The sequence below is a fragment of the Typopeltis vanoorti genome, chromosome 17 (genome assembly GCF_054136105.1).
Source record: "Typopeltis vanoorti isolate ZY-2024b chromosome 17, IOZ_Tvanoo_1.0, whole genome shotgun sequence".
Classification (NCBI taxonomy): Eukaryota; Metazoa; Arthropoda; class Arachnida; order Uropygi; family Thelyphonidae; genus Typopeltis; species Typopeltis vanoorti.
Window position 1 is genome coordinate 114,504,651 of NC_143565.1, and position 16,631 is coordinate 114,521,281.

A 16,631-nucleotide genomic window follows, 5' to 3' on the forward strand; every position below is an offset into this window, starting at 1 on the left:
AAGGGGAAAATAAAAAGCATTTTATGCTTCACCCAGCAAGCCAGTAACGTTGTTGTTCACTCATGTTCTCATGTTGATGGTATCTTTACTAGTAAAGATACCACTAATAAATTTTTCTACAGCTAGTAAATTGATTAGTTAGGTTACAAACATACTCGTATATCGATCGCAATGAAGTATTTGAAAGCAAGAATAACAATGAAATGTGAGCATGTGCTAAGTGTACATCTGATGATTGTTTGCATTCTGCACTATTGGCATCTGCGTTAAATGTTAAAGGAGAGCAAGCCAGACGATGTAAGTAAAATCATGCCTTCTTTCTTGTTGCACTGTGGAAGGTTTTTACCATCTCAGTCGACTCGGAATGCTCTTGAGTAGAAACTGTAATCTGTGTGAATCATCTCAGTTCGTTGCCATAATACTTAACGTTTGGTATCTGTCCCGGAGATTCTAGATATTCTCTAAATTCCTCGTTATCGGAGCGTCTAGCAAACCTGCTAACTCTTGCATTGGAAACACAGATTCTTTATATATATAAACGCGATTCTCTTTATTGAACGCAAGAAAATATTTTAATAGAACCTACTGGTATACTCGCAATCCAAGATATCATTCATCTGTTTACCAATGTGCTGATAACAGAAACTCAATACTTACTCCAAGATCTATTTCCACCCGACTTCGTGGATCTTTTCAAACAATCTGTAAACAACACTCTGCTGTCTTCTATTGCAATGAGTTCTTCCCTTTCTTCGTTAATAGCAAACTTGTTCGTAGGATAGTTTGAGGACAAATCTTACAGAAGCATGAATACGACCTAAAGTGTGGCTATGGTACGTTTGGCACAGCTATGCTAACCAAGTTGAAAACTATCCAAACTGAAAGAATTTGTCTCATATCTTAATAATATTCACCCTCGGATAAAAAGCATTTTGAGGTGGAAATCAACAGGTTTTTGCCGTTTCTGGACAAGATCGTAAAGGTGTCCGAGCAGAACAAACTCAGCGAGTTTAAAGGAAGCCCACCATACAGCATGATACTTGCACGCCAAATCTCATCACCATCTCGGGCAAAAAACTGGTATTATACGAAGCTTAATAGATAGGACATACAAAATATCCACTGATAGAAACAAAAGAAACCAGAAACTCGATTACCTCAGTTCTATCTTGCCAAAGAATGGCTATAAATCATTAGTCAACGAAATTTTACATCCTACGAGCTAAGGTGAATACTAAAAACACGATTTCACTGGAAACATCACTTTTCCCATATATACGGGCAGTCATAGACAAGCAGGTCAGGCGAGACACGCATGTCTAAATATTTCAAGGACCTATCCTATTCCCTCAGCCATATAGCTGGTGGGGGTAGCTATATGCTACCATACTAGGGAGATGATTATGAGCAAGGCAGTTTCCCATTGCCATAGTATATTTTATGACTGTAGCCGTGTGTGTGTTCACCGGACCGGTTTTCCTGTTTTCAGGGATGAAAAACCCGAGTTACCTGGAGGAAACCCTCCACATCCGTATGAGACCGGTCAACTTACTTTTAGTCGAAAGAGACCAGATAAAAGTTCCTCACAGTCAGTATAGACAAAGGGCTTTGTCTATTCTGACCGAGCTACGAAGGTTTCTATTTCAAGGACGCGATGAACAAAATGCACAAATCAGGATTGATAGCGCATACAACAGATACTAAACATTAAGTATTGTGAAAAGAAACCGAGTTGATCCACATAGATTACGGTTTCTACTCAAGAGCCTTCCGAGTTGTCTGAAATGATAAAACACCGACAGTGCAACAACAAACTCTCTCATTAAATATCTAACGCACCGAGATGCACCAATAGCGCAGAATTCAAACAACCATCAAATGTCTAAACAGCATATACACGCTTTCTGTTGTCATTTTTGCTTTCAACTAGTTCATTGTGATCGATACATGTTTATATTTTTTTTTATTCGCTTTTTATCTCCTGATGATGCAAAACACGGGGATTTCATTAAATTAGTTGAGCATCTTAATTTTATTACTAGTTGTTCCACGCGGTGAAATAGCAACACATGATAGCAACTATCATGACACGAACAATTTCGGCAGACATTTAAAAAAATTGTGATGACAAATTTATCAGAAACAGTCTCATAAAAAAGTTGGATAAAACAAACTCGGCACCTGAAGTATCGCCACTGCGTCAAAAGCAATTTTACACAGAACGCTAAAACACCAAAGTTTCGTTGCATTCAAACGATCCCAACGCGAACCTTGACAGCTGTGACTCGCAAACTGTCTCACAGCAGAAGCATAATGAATTTAGTCACAGCTTGACGCAGAAAAAAAAATAGTTCGCTGTTTTGTATCGGTTCACGAGAATACCAATGCGAAGAAATCGATCAAGGAATACTACAGTTTTTCTTAGGGCAAACAGAATACGGAAGTGCATTAGAGAATACGTCCTAGCTGCTTGTTCTGTGACGAAGGCATCGTATAGTTCCGCAAAAAAACATTAATATCGCTCAAAGAAAGACTTCTTAAGTAGTTTTTCTCGTATGGACAATGTTTCAATCCTTACGCCTTTTTTAGGGCAGTCCTATACAAGAAAGGAACGATTTTGAAGTTGGCATTAAGAATGGGCTGAAAGTTAGAGAGAAAAAAGATACTTAGACACATTGGAATTCAATCTCTTCGGGTTTTATGTTAGGAGAAGAATCTTTAAGTTGATGAAAAGTTGAAGTAAGACCTGAATGAAGAAAAGTTGATAAGCTTTATGACTTGGAGTGCGTGGCAGCGTTTGTGTTCAGCAGGCGGTGAAGGAACTATACGTAGAAGAATCAGCAAAGGTCCGCAGTGCATTTATTAGAATTAACCACACAGAATGTACAAGTGTATTAGTTAGCAACTATGTCCTCTTAGTTTGAATACACTGCTTGGTCCGACGATACGCAAACTGTTGTATTCTTACGATAACCTAGTGGGATGGAAAAGAAACGGCTTCCTTCGTCTCTTGATTGTAGGCAAAATTAATACTTTTCAAAACTTTTGATTGGCCTGCAAGTCTGTAGCTGGTTTGCCACTTCGGTAGTTACTCATCTCCCTTGTTATCAAGAATAGGTGGGCGGCTTTTTCAATGTTTTCATTGATTTTTGCGTGACTCCTTTTGCTAAGAATTTTCTTCTATATTTTTGATAACTTCATATTTTCTTTATTTTATTGTTTACATAATCCTGAAACCTTGCTAGAGAGACCAAACGTGAACTTTTCAATGAGTGAGCCTTTGGTCACACACTGGTGATGAAATTCATCTCCCACCTAAAGACAATCCTAAACATCCATGCCCACCGTGGAGTTCGAATCTGCAGCCTGTTAGTTGCAGAGATATGCTCCCCATTCGCTCAACCAGACTGTCAATATGGATAGATACCTTGAAATCTTAATCGTTCTGATATTCATTTTGAAAGTTTTTAGCATTTCCAAATGGGCGAGCATCTGTTGGATTCACACGCGTTCGTTCTATTAAAGTTATTTGAGAAATTTATCTTCATAGATTTTATGGGAATTTGATATTTGAAATTCGTTGCGACATTCCATTTTTTTCCCATTGAACCATTTTGATGGCATAATTATATCTACAGTGTACGTTTGGCACACCAGATGGCGTCAGTGAACTAGCTGCTATAAGATTGTGCTCCCTAATTTACCGTTATTGCGAGTGTTTTTCCATTGAAATTAACCATCAATGGAAACCTAATGGGTGCCAAGCAGTGGAATACTTCAGTACAACCTGTAAGTACTTTAGTGTATTAAACCAGCTATCTTCCAATTCAAAATCAGCCACGATGCCTACCGTAAGCAGCAAATATGGCGGCACTAAAAGCCAACGGCGAACGAGCACCACATGTCCTGCCGGCACAGTGCCGTCGACCGCCACCGACAATCCAATTACGTGTCACAGCTGCAAAACCGGTGTCACAGGGGGGAAAAAAAAAAGGGAGGGTGAATATTCTGCGAGTTCTGGTGGCACGCTTCCTGCGCGAAAATTGACGAAGCTGCACATAAGCTACTTACCGAACTTAACCAGTCGTTCTTCTGTTCGCTGTGCCTCCCTTCGGTAAAACAACTCCTGAACTTAAGCAAACGTGTCGAAAATCTCGAACAGCACATCAATGCTTTAAATGAAACTTTTACCGACAAAATACGTGCAGTCGAAGCTAAGCTAGATCAAATCGAAAACCAGCGCAACGCAAGCTCCACTCCGCCAGTGGAAGAACTGCGCGATCTAATTGCATCAACGGTAAACGACTTGATGGAGGCTGAACACAAAACACTCAACGCCATCATTCTGAACTTCCCGACGGAAAATCACTACAAGAGGACATCAAGAAACTAACCGAAGAATGCAACATCGATCCCGAGAATATCGTCAGGTGCCATCGTTTCGGGCTTATAAATAAAAGGAAGGACGGTACGAACTTTCCGCGCCTAGTAAAAATGACTTGCGACACTCCGACTAGCACATCAAAAATAATAACAGCAATCAACAAGTTCAAAGACACCTGTTCCCAATCACGCATACGTGCACAACCAGACATCATTTTCACAAAGAGAAGGAAGACAACTCGAAGAAAAACGTCAAAATGGTGACAACAGTTGGACCATAGACTACAGACAAGATAAACTGATGAAAAAACGAAGTGATGCCACTAGCAGCCACCATGGAGACCAGCAGGCAGGCACCGCATAGGAAATGTGCAAGACCCATGCGGTCCAACAAACGTTCCCCACTCAGTCCAATTCATCTGCTGCCTCTATCGCTCCCCCAATGCAACCAACCACCCTGAGCTCTTTAATTTCCTCTCCCTAAAAGTCAACTTTCTCCGATCCCACTTTTCCAACAACGAAATTATCCTCCTAGGTGATTTTAACCTCCACGACACTAGCTGGCTTTTCTCCTCCAGTTGTACAGATCTTGCAGGCAGAGATACAGAAACATTTGCCATCACAAACGACCTTACACAACTTGTCCAGATGCCAACCAGAATACCAGATAACCCAAACCGCTCCCCAAACACCTTAGATCTCTTCCTCACTAATGACCCCTTCAAATACACAGTGTAAGTAGTGAGCCCCCTGGGCAATTCTGACCACAACCTGGTGCTCATCTCCTCCTCCCCATGCAACAACGTTTACACAGACACTCCCATACAAGAGTAGTTTGGCACTATAACAGTGCTAAGTGGGACAACCTCCGCAACTTCCATGCCGCATTCCCATGGTTGGACTATTGCTTCCGGCCTTCCAACCCAAACATATGCACCGAGCTTATTACCAAAGTAATCCTCACCGGCATGAATACGTACATTCCACACAACACTCTGAACTGCCATTCACTAACGAAACCCTGGTTTTCCAAAAGATGTGCGAAGGCTGTAGAGATGAAACACCAGACATACCACAACTGGCTGAAATCAAGAGCCTCATCCTCCCTCAAAGCTTACACCGAAGCCCGTAATAGATACAAAAAAACAATCAACACTTCCAAAACAGAGTTCGAAAGAGCAAAATGCAGGAAACTAGCAGCCTGTCCAAACGACAGCCGAGCCTTTTGGTCTCTTGCCAAAGCAATTGTCTGTTCAATTCAATCTGTTCAACAGTGTCTAACACTACTCCCACCCTGATGGCTCTACTGCCTCATCACCCATAAAAAAGCCAATCTTCTGACCTCATACTTTGCTTCAAATGCATGCATAACTGACGATGGCAACTGTCCCCCAACCATTCCAGACACCCAACATACAATGCCCCCTATATCCTTTTGCCAGGATGAAATCTGAAAAATACTGTCCCAATTATACACAAACGTCTCCTGGCCTCAATGGCATTCCCCCAATTGTTCTGAAAATTGTGCTCCAGAACTGACCCCTATCCTATGTCACCTATATATGCTCTCCTACTCCACTGGAATCTATCCCACAAACTAGAAATTGGCCTATATTCAGCCCATTCCCAAGAAAGGTGACAAGTCACTGCCATCCAATTACCGACCTATCTCGCTTACCTCAGTCCTGTCAAAAGGTAATGGAAAAAGTCATCAATTCCCACCTCCTACACCATCTTGAAGACACTCACCAAATAAATGACCGTTGGTATCAATTCCGCCACTGCCGGTCAACAGGAGATCTACTCACATACGTCACCCATCTCTGGACAAATGCTATGGAGAGGGTTGGCGAATCTCAAGTGGTTGCACAAGATATCTCCAAAGCCTTTGACCGGCACAAAGACCTCCATGGAAAACTACCATCATTCGGTCTGATCCAGGACTTCTGTAGTTGGATTGCCAGTTTTCTGTCTGGTCGATGGCTCCCTATCCTCGCACCACACAATTAATGCTGGGGTCCCACAGGGTTCTGTCCTCTCACCAACCGTGTTCCTGCTGTACATTAACGACCTATTGCAATTGACCTCCAACCCAATACACAGTTTTGCAGGTGACAGCACACTACACTTCTCGCTTGCATTTGATAAGCCTTACCCTACACAACTCACCTCATCCTACAGAACATCAACCACCACCCTCAACTCCGATCTCCAAGCCATCTTACAATGGGGTTCGGATAACCTCATAAATTTCAACGCCAATAAAACCTAGTTCTGTACTATTTGCCATAAAAGAGAACAACTTTTTCCCAATATCCTTTTCGACGATACCCAAATTTCCCGACAGCCTGAGATCTCGCTCCTCGGAATCACCCTCACATCAAACCTCTCCTGGCACAAACATATCTCAAACATTGCATCCTCAGCCTCAAAAAAACTAGGATTTCTCTTCCGCTGAAGACGTTACTTCAACCCAGAACAGCTACTAACATTATACAAGTCACAAATCTGCCCAACTATTGAATACCGCTCCCACATATGGGGTGGGGCCCCTAAAAGCTCCTTCAAAATGCTTGACTCAATACAGAGGAGGGCAATTAGACTTATCAATGATCCATCCCTTACCAACTCTCTCTCTCCCCACTTTCACACAGACGTATGGTCTCTGTAGTAAGTATATTCTACAAATATTTCCATGGGAAATGTTCATCCGAAATAACATCAATAATTCCCCCGCTCAGTGCTAATCTCTTTTGAAGACGTGCAGCTGCTGCACATCTCTTCACAGTACAACTAGAAACAAACAAAACAAGTTTCATTTCCTCTTCCTTCATCCCTGCAACTGCCACACTGTGGAAGAGTCTCCCACCTGCTGTGTTTCCCAAGGAATACAATTTAAAGTCATTCGCATCAAATGCAAACAAATTCCTCCTTTCCCACCCACCACCAATACACGGTGCTAATGCGCTATAGGTTGACCAATCGACCTCCTGTGTATGGGCCCAACATAAAAAATATACAAAAAACGTGCCAAAAATGATTCAATTATTGTGAGGCTCGCTATATACCAGACTACCACTGTGAAAATCACCTTTACGATCGCCTACAGTCATTTCTTTACTGAAACATGTGAATTAATTTATATTTATTTTGAGGCAAAACAGCGACCATACGTTGCTGGAAATCTTCAATGCATTTCTGCATCTTGTCCCCAATTATCGAATCACCATGCGCTGTTCTTCTTTGGTTAGCATTGTAATTATGGATAATTAGCCAAGAAAGTATCTGAAATAAAAATGATTTCTTGTTAGCACGCACGCATCTAACTGTGGGACTAAATCGAAAAATTAAATGAGTTTTATTTTGGGCTTTTATTTGACTCTGATCCACCATTTGCACTTCATTTCGATAAACTGTTTTGTGATCTTCTTGGGTCTCCAATAATCTCCGAAATGGCCCGGTTAGATCAATGCAACTCTTTCAGATGGAATTAGTAAAAATCATGAAGCGAGTGTGCAGAATGCCTTTTTTCTGAAACTCACTTTCACTTTGTAAGATAAAAATTTTAATCTCATTCTGGTCACGTTACTTTTCCTACTTTGTCGTAGAAAGATCGCAAGACATTTGACTTAAACAGAGGAAATCGGTTAAAGTCAAAACAGATTTGTATTTGCAAGACTTTTATTCAACTTAACTATAAAAGATTTCTTTCTGTAGTCGCTTGTCAGCATATAAAAGAATTTAAGCATAACACAACAAAAAGAAAAGAAAATTATTATAATTTTAAGGGTAGTAGAGACTAATGTCTCTAATAAGAAAGCCTAAAGCGCTAGATTAACTTTTCATTAATTAACTTGGGCTTATGTAGGTATAAAACCAAAACTAATTCTTAGCCTTATTTACTGCATCTCAAAATAAGACATGAAAATCATGATGTAATCAGGGCTTCTTCTTTCCTTTACGTCAATTTTATTCTATTCACGCTGTTTGCATGAATAGAATAGGAGCACAGTATGGGCGACTAAAAATAAGCCATGCGACCTCAGCAGCATAAGGAATAGTGTGGGGAAGTCAATCTGCATAAGAGAAAGAAAAGACAGATGGATAGTAGGAAAGAGAAAAAAGAGGCCTCGGCTCTTTTATATTATGTAAACAAAGCGGAACAACCCAGTAAAGCTGAACAACCAAAAGATCAACCGAAACTAAAACTTGGAGATGACTGGTACCCAGGTGGTTAGCCTTACCTAAGTTAAACGCTTTGAGTTGGCTTGCTGATAAGGGTGGGGATTACATAAAACCTGTTCTGTTGATGCCGAACGTGTTTCAAATACTCTGGCCAAGACGGCAGCTGTAGAATGCATGTTCTACTATTTCCAATCTAACAAGCGTCACAGATTGAATCTCTGATGGAACCTCCGACTGATGGCGTTTACTAGAAGGTGACCACATGCAATCCTCCAAGCAAGATCCCTCCTGTTAAAGCATCCTTGCGACTTCACTAAGTTACCAAACAAAGTGTTATTGTCAGCACCCAACTGTGGAAGTTCGTGGCGGAAGGAGTTCAACATTTCTTTATACCACGTTTTGCTGTTTTTAAAGGAAAGAACGTCAGTAGCAGAATAAGCACAGAATCCTTATTAATAGCTCTTGGGCCATTGTAATAATTGATTTCAAATAGCGGGAGATTAAGAGTGTGCATATGTGTGATTTTCTGAAATAGTTTATGGATGTTTGAAGCAGTATTGCTTAAAGAGCAGAATTTTAACACTGAAGAAATTTCTTTTTCACTTCTTGGTGCAGACTGGACCAAAAAATTGCACTGATTTACTCTATAATTTGTTGGTAGTTTTTTTCACTTGGTTAGACTATATAATTAGTTAGATCTTTTATCCGAGTGTAAGCAAACAAATTTTGCGCCTGAAGTATCTTCCGGACTGGGGCAACTCGTAGCAAAGGTGAACTAAGTTCTCATCACTTTCCTTGGTATCCCATAATGCAAAGCACATCTCCTTGCGGACATGTATAATGTTATGCATTATGGGAAGGGTCACTACCCAGACCGTTTTCGACCTTTATTTGGTCTCTTCAGCGGGAACCAGACCCAGAGGTAATACTCACACACTTCCATATGCCAAAAGGTGTCGCACCTTATTATTAAATTACTCTGGATTAGAGAAAGATGTTGGAAGTCTTTTTCACTTTTAATAATTTAGACTATAAATTATATACGATATTTGGTTTAATCCTTTATTCAAGTGTAAGCAAACAAAGTTTGCGCCTGAAGTATCTTCAGGACTGGGGCAACTAGTGGCAAATGTTTTACTATATAATTGCTTTTCTTCAGGTTCTGTAATGTCTCTAATATTTATTATGTACAGTTGGGCAAGATAGATTATGGTTTTAAGCACTATAGCTTTAGAAAAGGAAATTGACTCAATTTTCCAGTCGTCTAAGCTTTCAATGATTTTTATACAAGTTCCTGAACAGGTGAAGAAGGGAATTCCAAGTATAGTGAGAATTTCTCTCTTACGGGTTAGTCCAAAGAAAATGCCTCCGCGATGCCACTTTCCAAAAACTTTTGTCTTGTCAGCATTGGAATTAAGTCCATTGATGAATTTTTCCAAAATACCAAAAAAGATGTATCCGGAATGTATTACTACATTGATGGCATGCGCTAATACTTTTTCACAGTTGGGGGAACTTGTTTTACCCATTAAAACGCGAATTGTCAACTTCCTGCTAAAAAAAACATTCGAGAGCCAATTACAATATAGCAATAGGGTGACCACCCACCAAAAATATTTTGTACCAACTTATGCAGGAAAAAAGGTACTAAATCTGGAAAAAAAAAAAGTACTCGATTTTTATGTAACATTAAATTTTCAGTTATTTAATATGCTATATATATATATTATTCATTCCTTTTATCAGATTTTGCTAAATTAATTAACTCTTCAGAAATAGTAAAATCTGTAGCTGATGAATGTTTCCATTTTTTCTTTTGTCAAAAGGAGTCCATGCATCAAGGGAGTTTGTAGTTGATTTCTTATTTTATTTTTATTTATTGTCACTGCTGAAAATATTCTTTCAGTGACTGATGAATGAGGGAAGCACAGTACAGCTTTAACTAATGTTGTTAAATTAGGAAACATTTGTTCTCCTACAGCATTTTTCATTTCAAAAACTTTATTAAAAAAAATAAAAAATAAATAAATAAATAAAATTCTTGACCTCTTTTCACTGCTTCTGCAGTCTTCACTAGTTGCCGTTCTCTATCAAGCTCTTCATAACGCCCCTAGATATATATTTTCTATGTCTAAAAACCGACCATTGTCGGTTGGATTTATCTTTTTCAAATTCCGCTGTGCATCAATAAAGGTGGTTACTTTATTGATGCACATTGTTGTAAGGATCTTATAACGCACGAGAAGTGCTTGAATAGCGAAGGATATATTCCCATTGGCTAATCCCAGTCGGATTGCGTGAGTATAGGATCGAGGGGGGAAGAGAAGGTTAGCGAACAGTAAGAGGGGAAGGAAAAAAGAGAAATCATGCTTGTGTCACTGAATGTGATATATGGGGAGGTAGGAGAAGAGAAAAATATTAAACATATTTTTGTTTAATAAATATGTCTAACTCTCATGTTGTTGATATTATTATTCGGAAGGAAGAAAGTACTCGATCTGTTAGTGAACGTACTAGAACACGAAAAATTTATAAAATGTACTAGATCTAGTACGAAAGCACTTGTGGTCAGTATGTATAGCATATAACATTCCAAAACTGAGTTCTTAAAAGAACTGGGCAATGGATTGAGTCCTTGACTCTTTATCCCTTCATCTGAATGAAGAAAATCTGTGTGGATGGGGTGTTATTGAGCTAAAAGCTCGAGTCATGGCTGGGTAACGGCAATAGCCGAGCCTCAGTTAAAACTTCATTGGCTTTACCATTCGTTACCCTGGAAATCCTAAAAAGGACTATATCCAGATTAGATATAGCGATGAATGAATCTCCAAAACTGTCCTTATATCCTTATAAGGATAAGGACTGGCTTAAAGGGGCGAAGCAAGGATACTTTTCATCTTCCACGTTATCTGTAGAGGACAGTGTAGGGATAAGGTGTTATTGAGCAATTAAAGCTCTGATCATGGCAGGAAGGTAAGAGCAATAGTCGAGCCTCAGTTAGAACTTCATTGGCTACAGCATTGGATCCATTACCCTCCAAGGCTAACTTAAGTTCTTAAAAGAACTCGGCGATGGACTGAGTCCTTGACTCTTTATCCCGTCATCTGAATGAAGAGAATCTGTGTGGATGGAGTGTTATCGAGCTAAAAGCTCCAGTCAGGGCTGGGTAACGGGCAATAGCCGAGCCTCAGTTAAAACTTCATTGGCTACAGCATCGCCATTCGTTACCCTGGAAGTCCTAAAAACGACTTTTATTTTCTTATTTGAAATATTTTCTCCTTGAAATATTTTCTCATTCCTCCCCAAGGCTAACTGACCATTGACGTTACTGACAGGATGGGTGAAGCACAAGTGCTTTTCATATTCCCCTTTATCTGTAATGAGAGTTATTTGGGAATGGGAGATTTGTGAGCAATTAAGCTCGCCCTCTGAGGGCAGTAGTGTTAGCTATGATCAGTTGAGAGAAGAATAGCCTTCGGTCTTTTGTGTTTGTAGTAATCAGTCTCATTGTAATTGACAGTTTGCACGATTAGTGGGTTTGAATGTAAACTTGACTTCACGAAGAATTTTTCTGCAAGATCACGAAAAAGAGAGGAGATATTCCAAGGCTAACTCTTGGACTTAAGAATTATTATATTAAAGTTATTGAATATAATTTCTTCTGTAACAGACTAATGAATGCTATTTTAGTAAAGTACCTCGAAAAATTGTAAAAGTAACATAAATTGCATAATAATATATTTATTACACCGTTTTTATATATTTAAATTTCTAAAAAATGTACTAATTTCTTTTTATATTTCTATTATTAACTTACCATAAACAATCAGGTACCTTACAATATCTGTGTGTCCATATCGTGCTGCATGGTGAAGTGCTGTCATTCCCCACTGATCTACAGCCAATAGACTGTATCCATTCCTTTGCAGCCTTTCCATCTAAATAATATAAAAATAGGTTAGAATTTTCTATAAATTTTCTTTGATTTTTTTTTTTAATTCAAGGCATATATAAAAATTATTGCAAAGATATAAACTAGAATTAGTACAAAGAACTAATTCCAGTTCTTTGTACTAATTAAATTCCAAATAAAATCAGACCAATTAATAATACAGCAAGAAATGAAAAAAAAAAAGCTTACTTCAGCTAAATCACCGTCTTTGGCAGCAAGAATTAAATCTGGAAGGTAACAAAAGTATAAAACACATGGAAACATAATACGATTTATTTAAATAATGGATAATCACTTTTTAAAAGGTGAAAAAAAAAAATAAAAAAAATCAGCTAACGCCTTTTTATTCCCTTATATACGGGAGTAGGCGAGGCCATTTAGGCCTATCTAACTTTTGGAGACTGAGTGGGCAGTTCAATCTCCACTGGTACCCAATCAGAGACAGATGGACCAAGGCTATCACTAATTAAGCGGTACGCAGTGAAGAGAGACGGCTCAAATGTGCCACCATCTCGTGGTCTCTAACCCTAACACAATATATTTAATGTCTGAAATAATGTGGGTTCTACGGTCGATTTTCTTGAGTTTACAGGACGAAAAACCCGAGTTTCCGGGAGGAAAAACCTGCTTGCCCGTGCCAGAGATCGACTAACTCGGGAACCGGTCGAAAAAAGGCTTAGAAAAATTTCCTCTAGTCGCCGACTAGACTCGAAACCAAGACTTCCTCCGTGCGGCCTAGCGCGGTGGTGTGCAAACGCCACATCCACTGAGCTACACAGGCTTTAAAAGGTGAATAGATGACTAAATTTTTTATTAACATAACTAAAAATTAAAAACGCGGCATGTTTTTTTTTTTATTTTTAGGATAAATTTTGGAATAAACGAATAATTCTCAAAATTGGTCATACACCTTCTGTCCAAAAAGAAACCTAACTTTTCAAAAATAGAAGAAACTAGTGGGTGCCACCTTATATCTTTTTATTGTCGAAAGCCGCAACCTTTATTAGTGTTGTGCCAACTGTTTGTGAGATTTGTTTCATTAGAATCCAAGTTATAGTGCCAAGAGTGACAGTATGTTTGGATGAAAGGTCGTAAAATGAGTTTCAAACAGAGAGCTGAGATTGACTTTTGTGTTAAACTTGGTAAAAGTTTTATCTAAACGCATCAAAAGCTTCAAAAAAGCGTACGGTGATGAATGCTTATCCCGTACTCAAGTTTACGAGTGGTTTAAGCGATTTCAAAGTGGTCGTGAGATGCTTGAGGACGACGAAAAGCCGGGGGCGTCCAGAAACTGGACTGAGCGAAGTGAACATCCAAAAAGTGCGTGATTTCAAAGAAAACCCGAAATCGTCCGTGAGATTGATTGAAGATGAATTGTGGATTCCAAAATCAACTGTGCACAACATTTTGACCGAATATTTGCATGAATATCGTGATGCAGTCAACTGGTCACTTTGCACGATGTCATCTTTCAAACATTGTGAGACAGTTTTTGAGCAAAAACCAAGTTTGTGTGTTGGATCACTTGCTGTATTCACCTGATTTAGCACCCTGTGACTTCTTTCTCTTCTCCGACTTCATTTGCCGATGAAAGGAAAGCGATACGACACCACTGAAAACGTTTTCAAGCTGCAGTAACCACGACCCTCAACAGTATCCCAAAAACCGATATAAAAAAACTCATTTAACGAATTAACTGACCGTGCCAGACGCTGTATCGAAGCTGAGGGAGAGTATGTTGATTGAAATAAATTATTTGGTTAATTATAATTGGCCTGTGTTTTGTTATCTATCAAAAGTTCGGTTTCTTTTTGGACAGAGGATATATTACAATTAAACGTTTATCACAAAAGGCAATTAAACGTTGCATAAACATTTAAATAATCATTAAAAATATAAAGTAAATTTTAGTATTCATCTTCGTGTATTGACTTCAGCTGCATTCTAGAATTAATGAGAATGGATGATTTTAGAAATACGAGGAAAGAAATTGAAATGATCATCTTACACCTGTAAGCAGTTTCAGTTTTTAAATCAAGTGTACTATAAATAAAGTTTTTTTACTCGTTACTTACCCTCGGTGGTCTTTTCTAAGATCTCCCTAGAAAAAAGCAAAAAAGGCAGAATTTTACAAAAAGAAATATGTTTTCATCATTAGAAATTAACACAATCAAGTTATATCGTTATTAATAAATCATTGGTATCTGTGAATTCTGAAAAGTTAAGGGCTCGCTAAGATGAGACAAGATAGCATTTAGATATTTATGGTTCAGATTTTAAAGTAACGAGAAGTTCCTCCCATTTGTAAACTTAGGGATTTTTATTTTTCATTAAAATGTTTTCGCATCGAAAACGAATTATGTTTTAACACATTTTTGATGAACAAAAAAAAAAGCTACTAACCAGGAAGCATACGCTAGGGATCAAATGTAAGCGATTTTATGTCACTTCAGGCATCCAATAAAGCAGAGGCGGGAGGATAGGGAGCTAAGCCGTTTTCTCCATAAGCAAAAATATCGGAATTTTCAGTTTCTAAGTGACCCTCCCCATCCACAATAGGTTGATTTGTAAGCCTATAATATATTCGAACCGTATGGGCTAAGAATGTTTTCTATTTTGATCGTGTGTGTGTGAAACCCTGCTCTACGGACTAAACACGGAACTTTTTCTCATGATCTCACCGCGGACAACAAAATTCATCTTCCACCTTAAGATAATCGAAAACATCCATGCTAGCGGCGGGATTCGAACCCTGTTGGGGGAGAGCGGATATGCTAACTACTTGGCCAAAATAACAAAGAAAAAAACCTCATGACTTTTTGAATCATACGTTATTTAGCTGATATAAATTCAGTTATTAGTTGTAATCGAGGTAAAAATAAATTAACATTTATTATTACGTTAAAGTAATAATAAATGTTAAAATTGATGAAGTATTTGTTCATAGCATCTATCGGAAATGACAAGTCTAGACCTGTGACTGCAAGGGCATCAATCCCTTAGTCACAGAAGCCAATTTATTTGATTTTTTTTTTCAGTTTCAAATTACAAACAAAAAGTAACTTCTTTAACTTAATAACTTGCAGAGGTTGTGAGAGGAAAAGATTTTTCGAAATACTTTCTGGAATCCCAAGAGTTTGAGAAAAGGTAGCTCACAAGTCTTACATAATATTACGATTTATTCATAGTGTCATTTTTCTTTTAACTTACTGTATGCGCATTTTTATTATAATGCTTACTGGCTTTACTTATTCATTTATAATTTATTAAAATATTACAGTTTTCGAGAAAAAATAGTAGTTTCTGTGGACAATGGAACAGAAATTTTAAAATCGGTACGTTTCCAAGTCTTGAACAGTGAAGTATAATTCGTTTTATTAACATAGAAGGCAAGAATGTGTTTAAAAAAACAGGATTCAGCATACTTTAGCTTTTCATTATAAATAATTTATTATAAAATTTTCGTCTGACTAACTGATTTACTGATTGAGTATTCAAGTTATCAACAAATAATCTGAATTCCAGTGGTTAAACAAACTAATAATTTAGATCTAGGTCTGGCTCTCAATGCCGAGACCTCAACAAAGGTCGAAACCGGTCTGGATAGTGACCCCCCCCCCATAATGTATAGCATCATACATGTCCGCTACGAGATGTGTTTTACATTACGGGGAATACTAAGGTTAGCGATCAGAGCTTATACCACCTTTACTATGAGTTGCCCCTGTCATGAAAGGTTTGTTTACGCTTGGATCCGCCGAAACTTTTAGAGTTTCTATATTCGGCATGAAACTCTTGTAGTTCCTCTATTTGGCTTTGAAATAATGTTGGATTTAATATCCACTTAATTTAAATAATAATTTATACTTTTAACTTTCAAAAAAATTCTTTGGCAAAATTATACTATATTAGACACCATGTGTTTTTATCTGAAAGTATATTTAAAATTCGGCTTCACAAACTGTAATATAGATTACCAATTGCTGTGATAACGTCTAATGTGCGGTTATATTGTGCACATGCCAAGCATCCATCAGACTCGTTCTTGAAATACGTTAACTGTTATTCCGAGGAACTTTTCACAAAGTTGCTTTGAACACCACGTCACTTG

General features: G+C 38.3%; 1 protein-coding gene across 10 annotated transcripts in view; it reads right to left on the minus strand.

Annotated features, from left to right (window-relative positions):
* The window catches only part of rdgA (retinal degeneration A), a 168,662-nt gene that overhangs the window by 20,822 nt on the left and 131,209 nt on the right, over positions 1–16,631 (minus strand). For all 10 annotated transcript variants that reach the window (XM_090407092.1, XM_090407090.1, XM_090407089.1 and 7 more), the window contains 3 exons: positions 14,596–14,621; positions 12,710–12,747; positions 12,386–12,506 (listed from right to left, as the gene is read on the minus strand). In XM_090407092.1, coding sequence (XP_090263218.1) covers positions 12,386–12,506; positions 12,710–12,747; positions 14,596–14,621 — 185 coding nt within the window. The remainder of the gene's footprint in view (positions 1–12,385; positions 12,507–12,709; positions 12,748–14,595; positions 14,622–16,631) is intronic.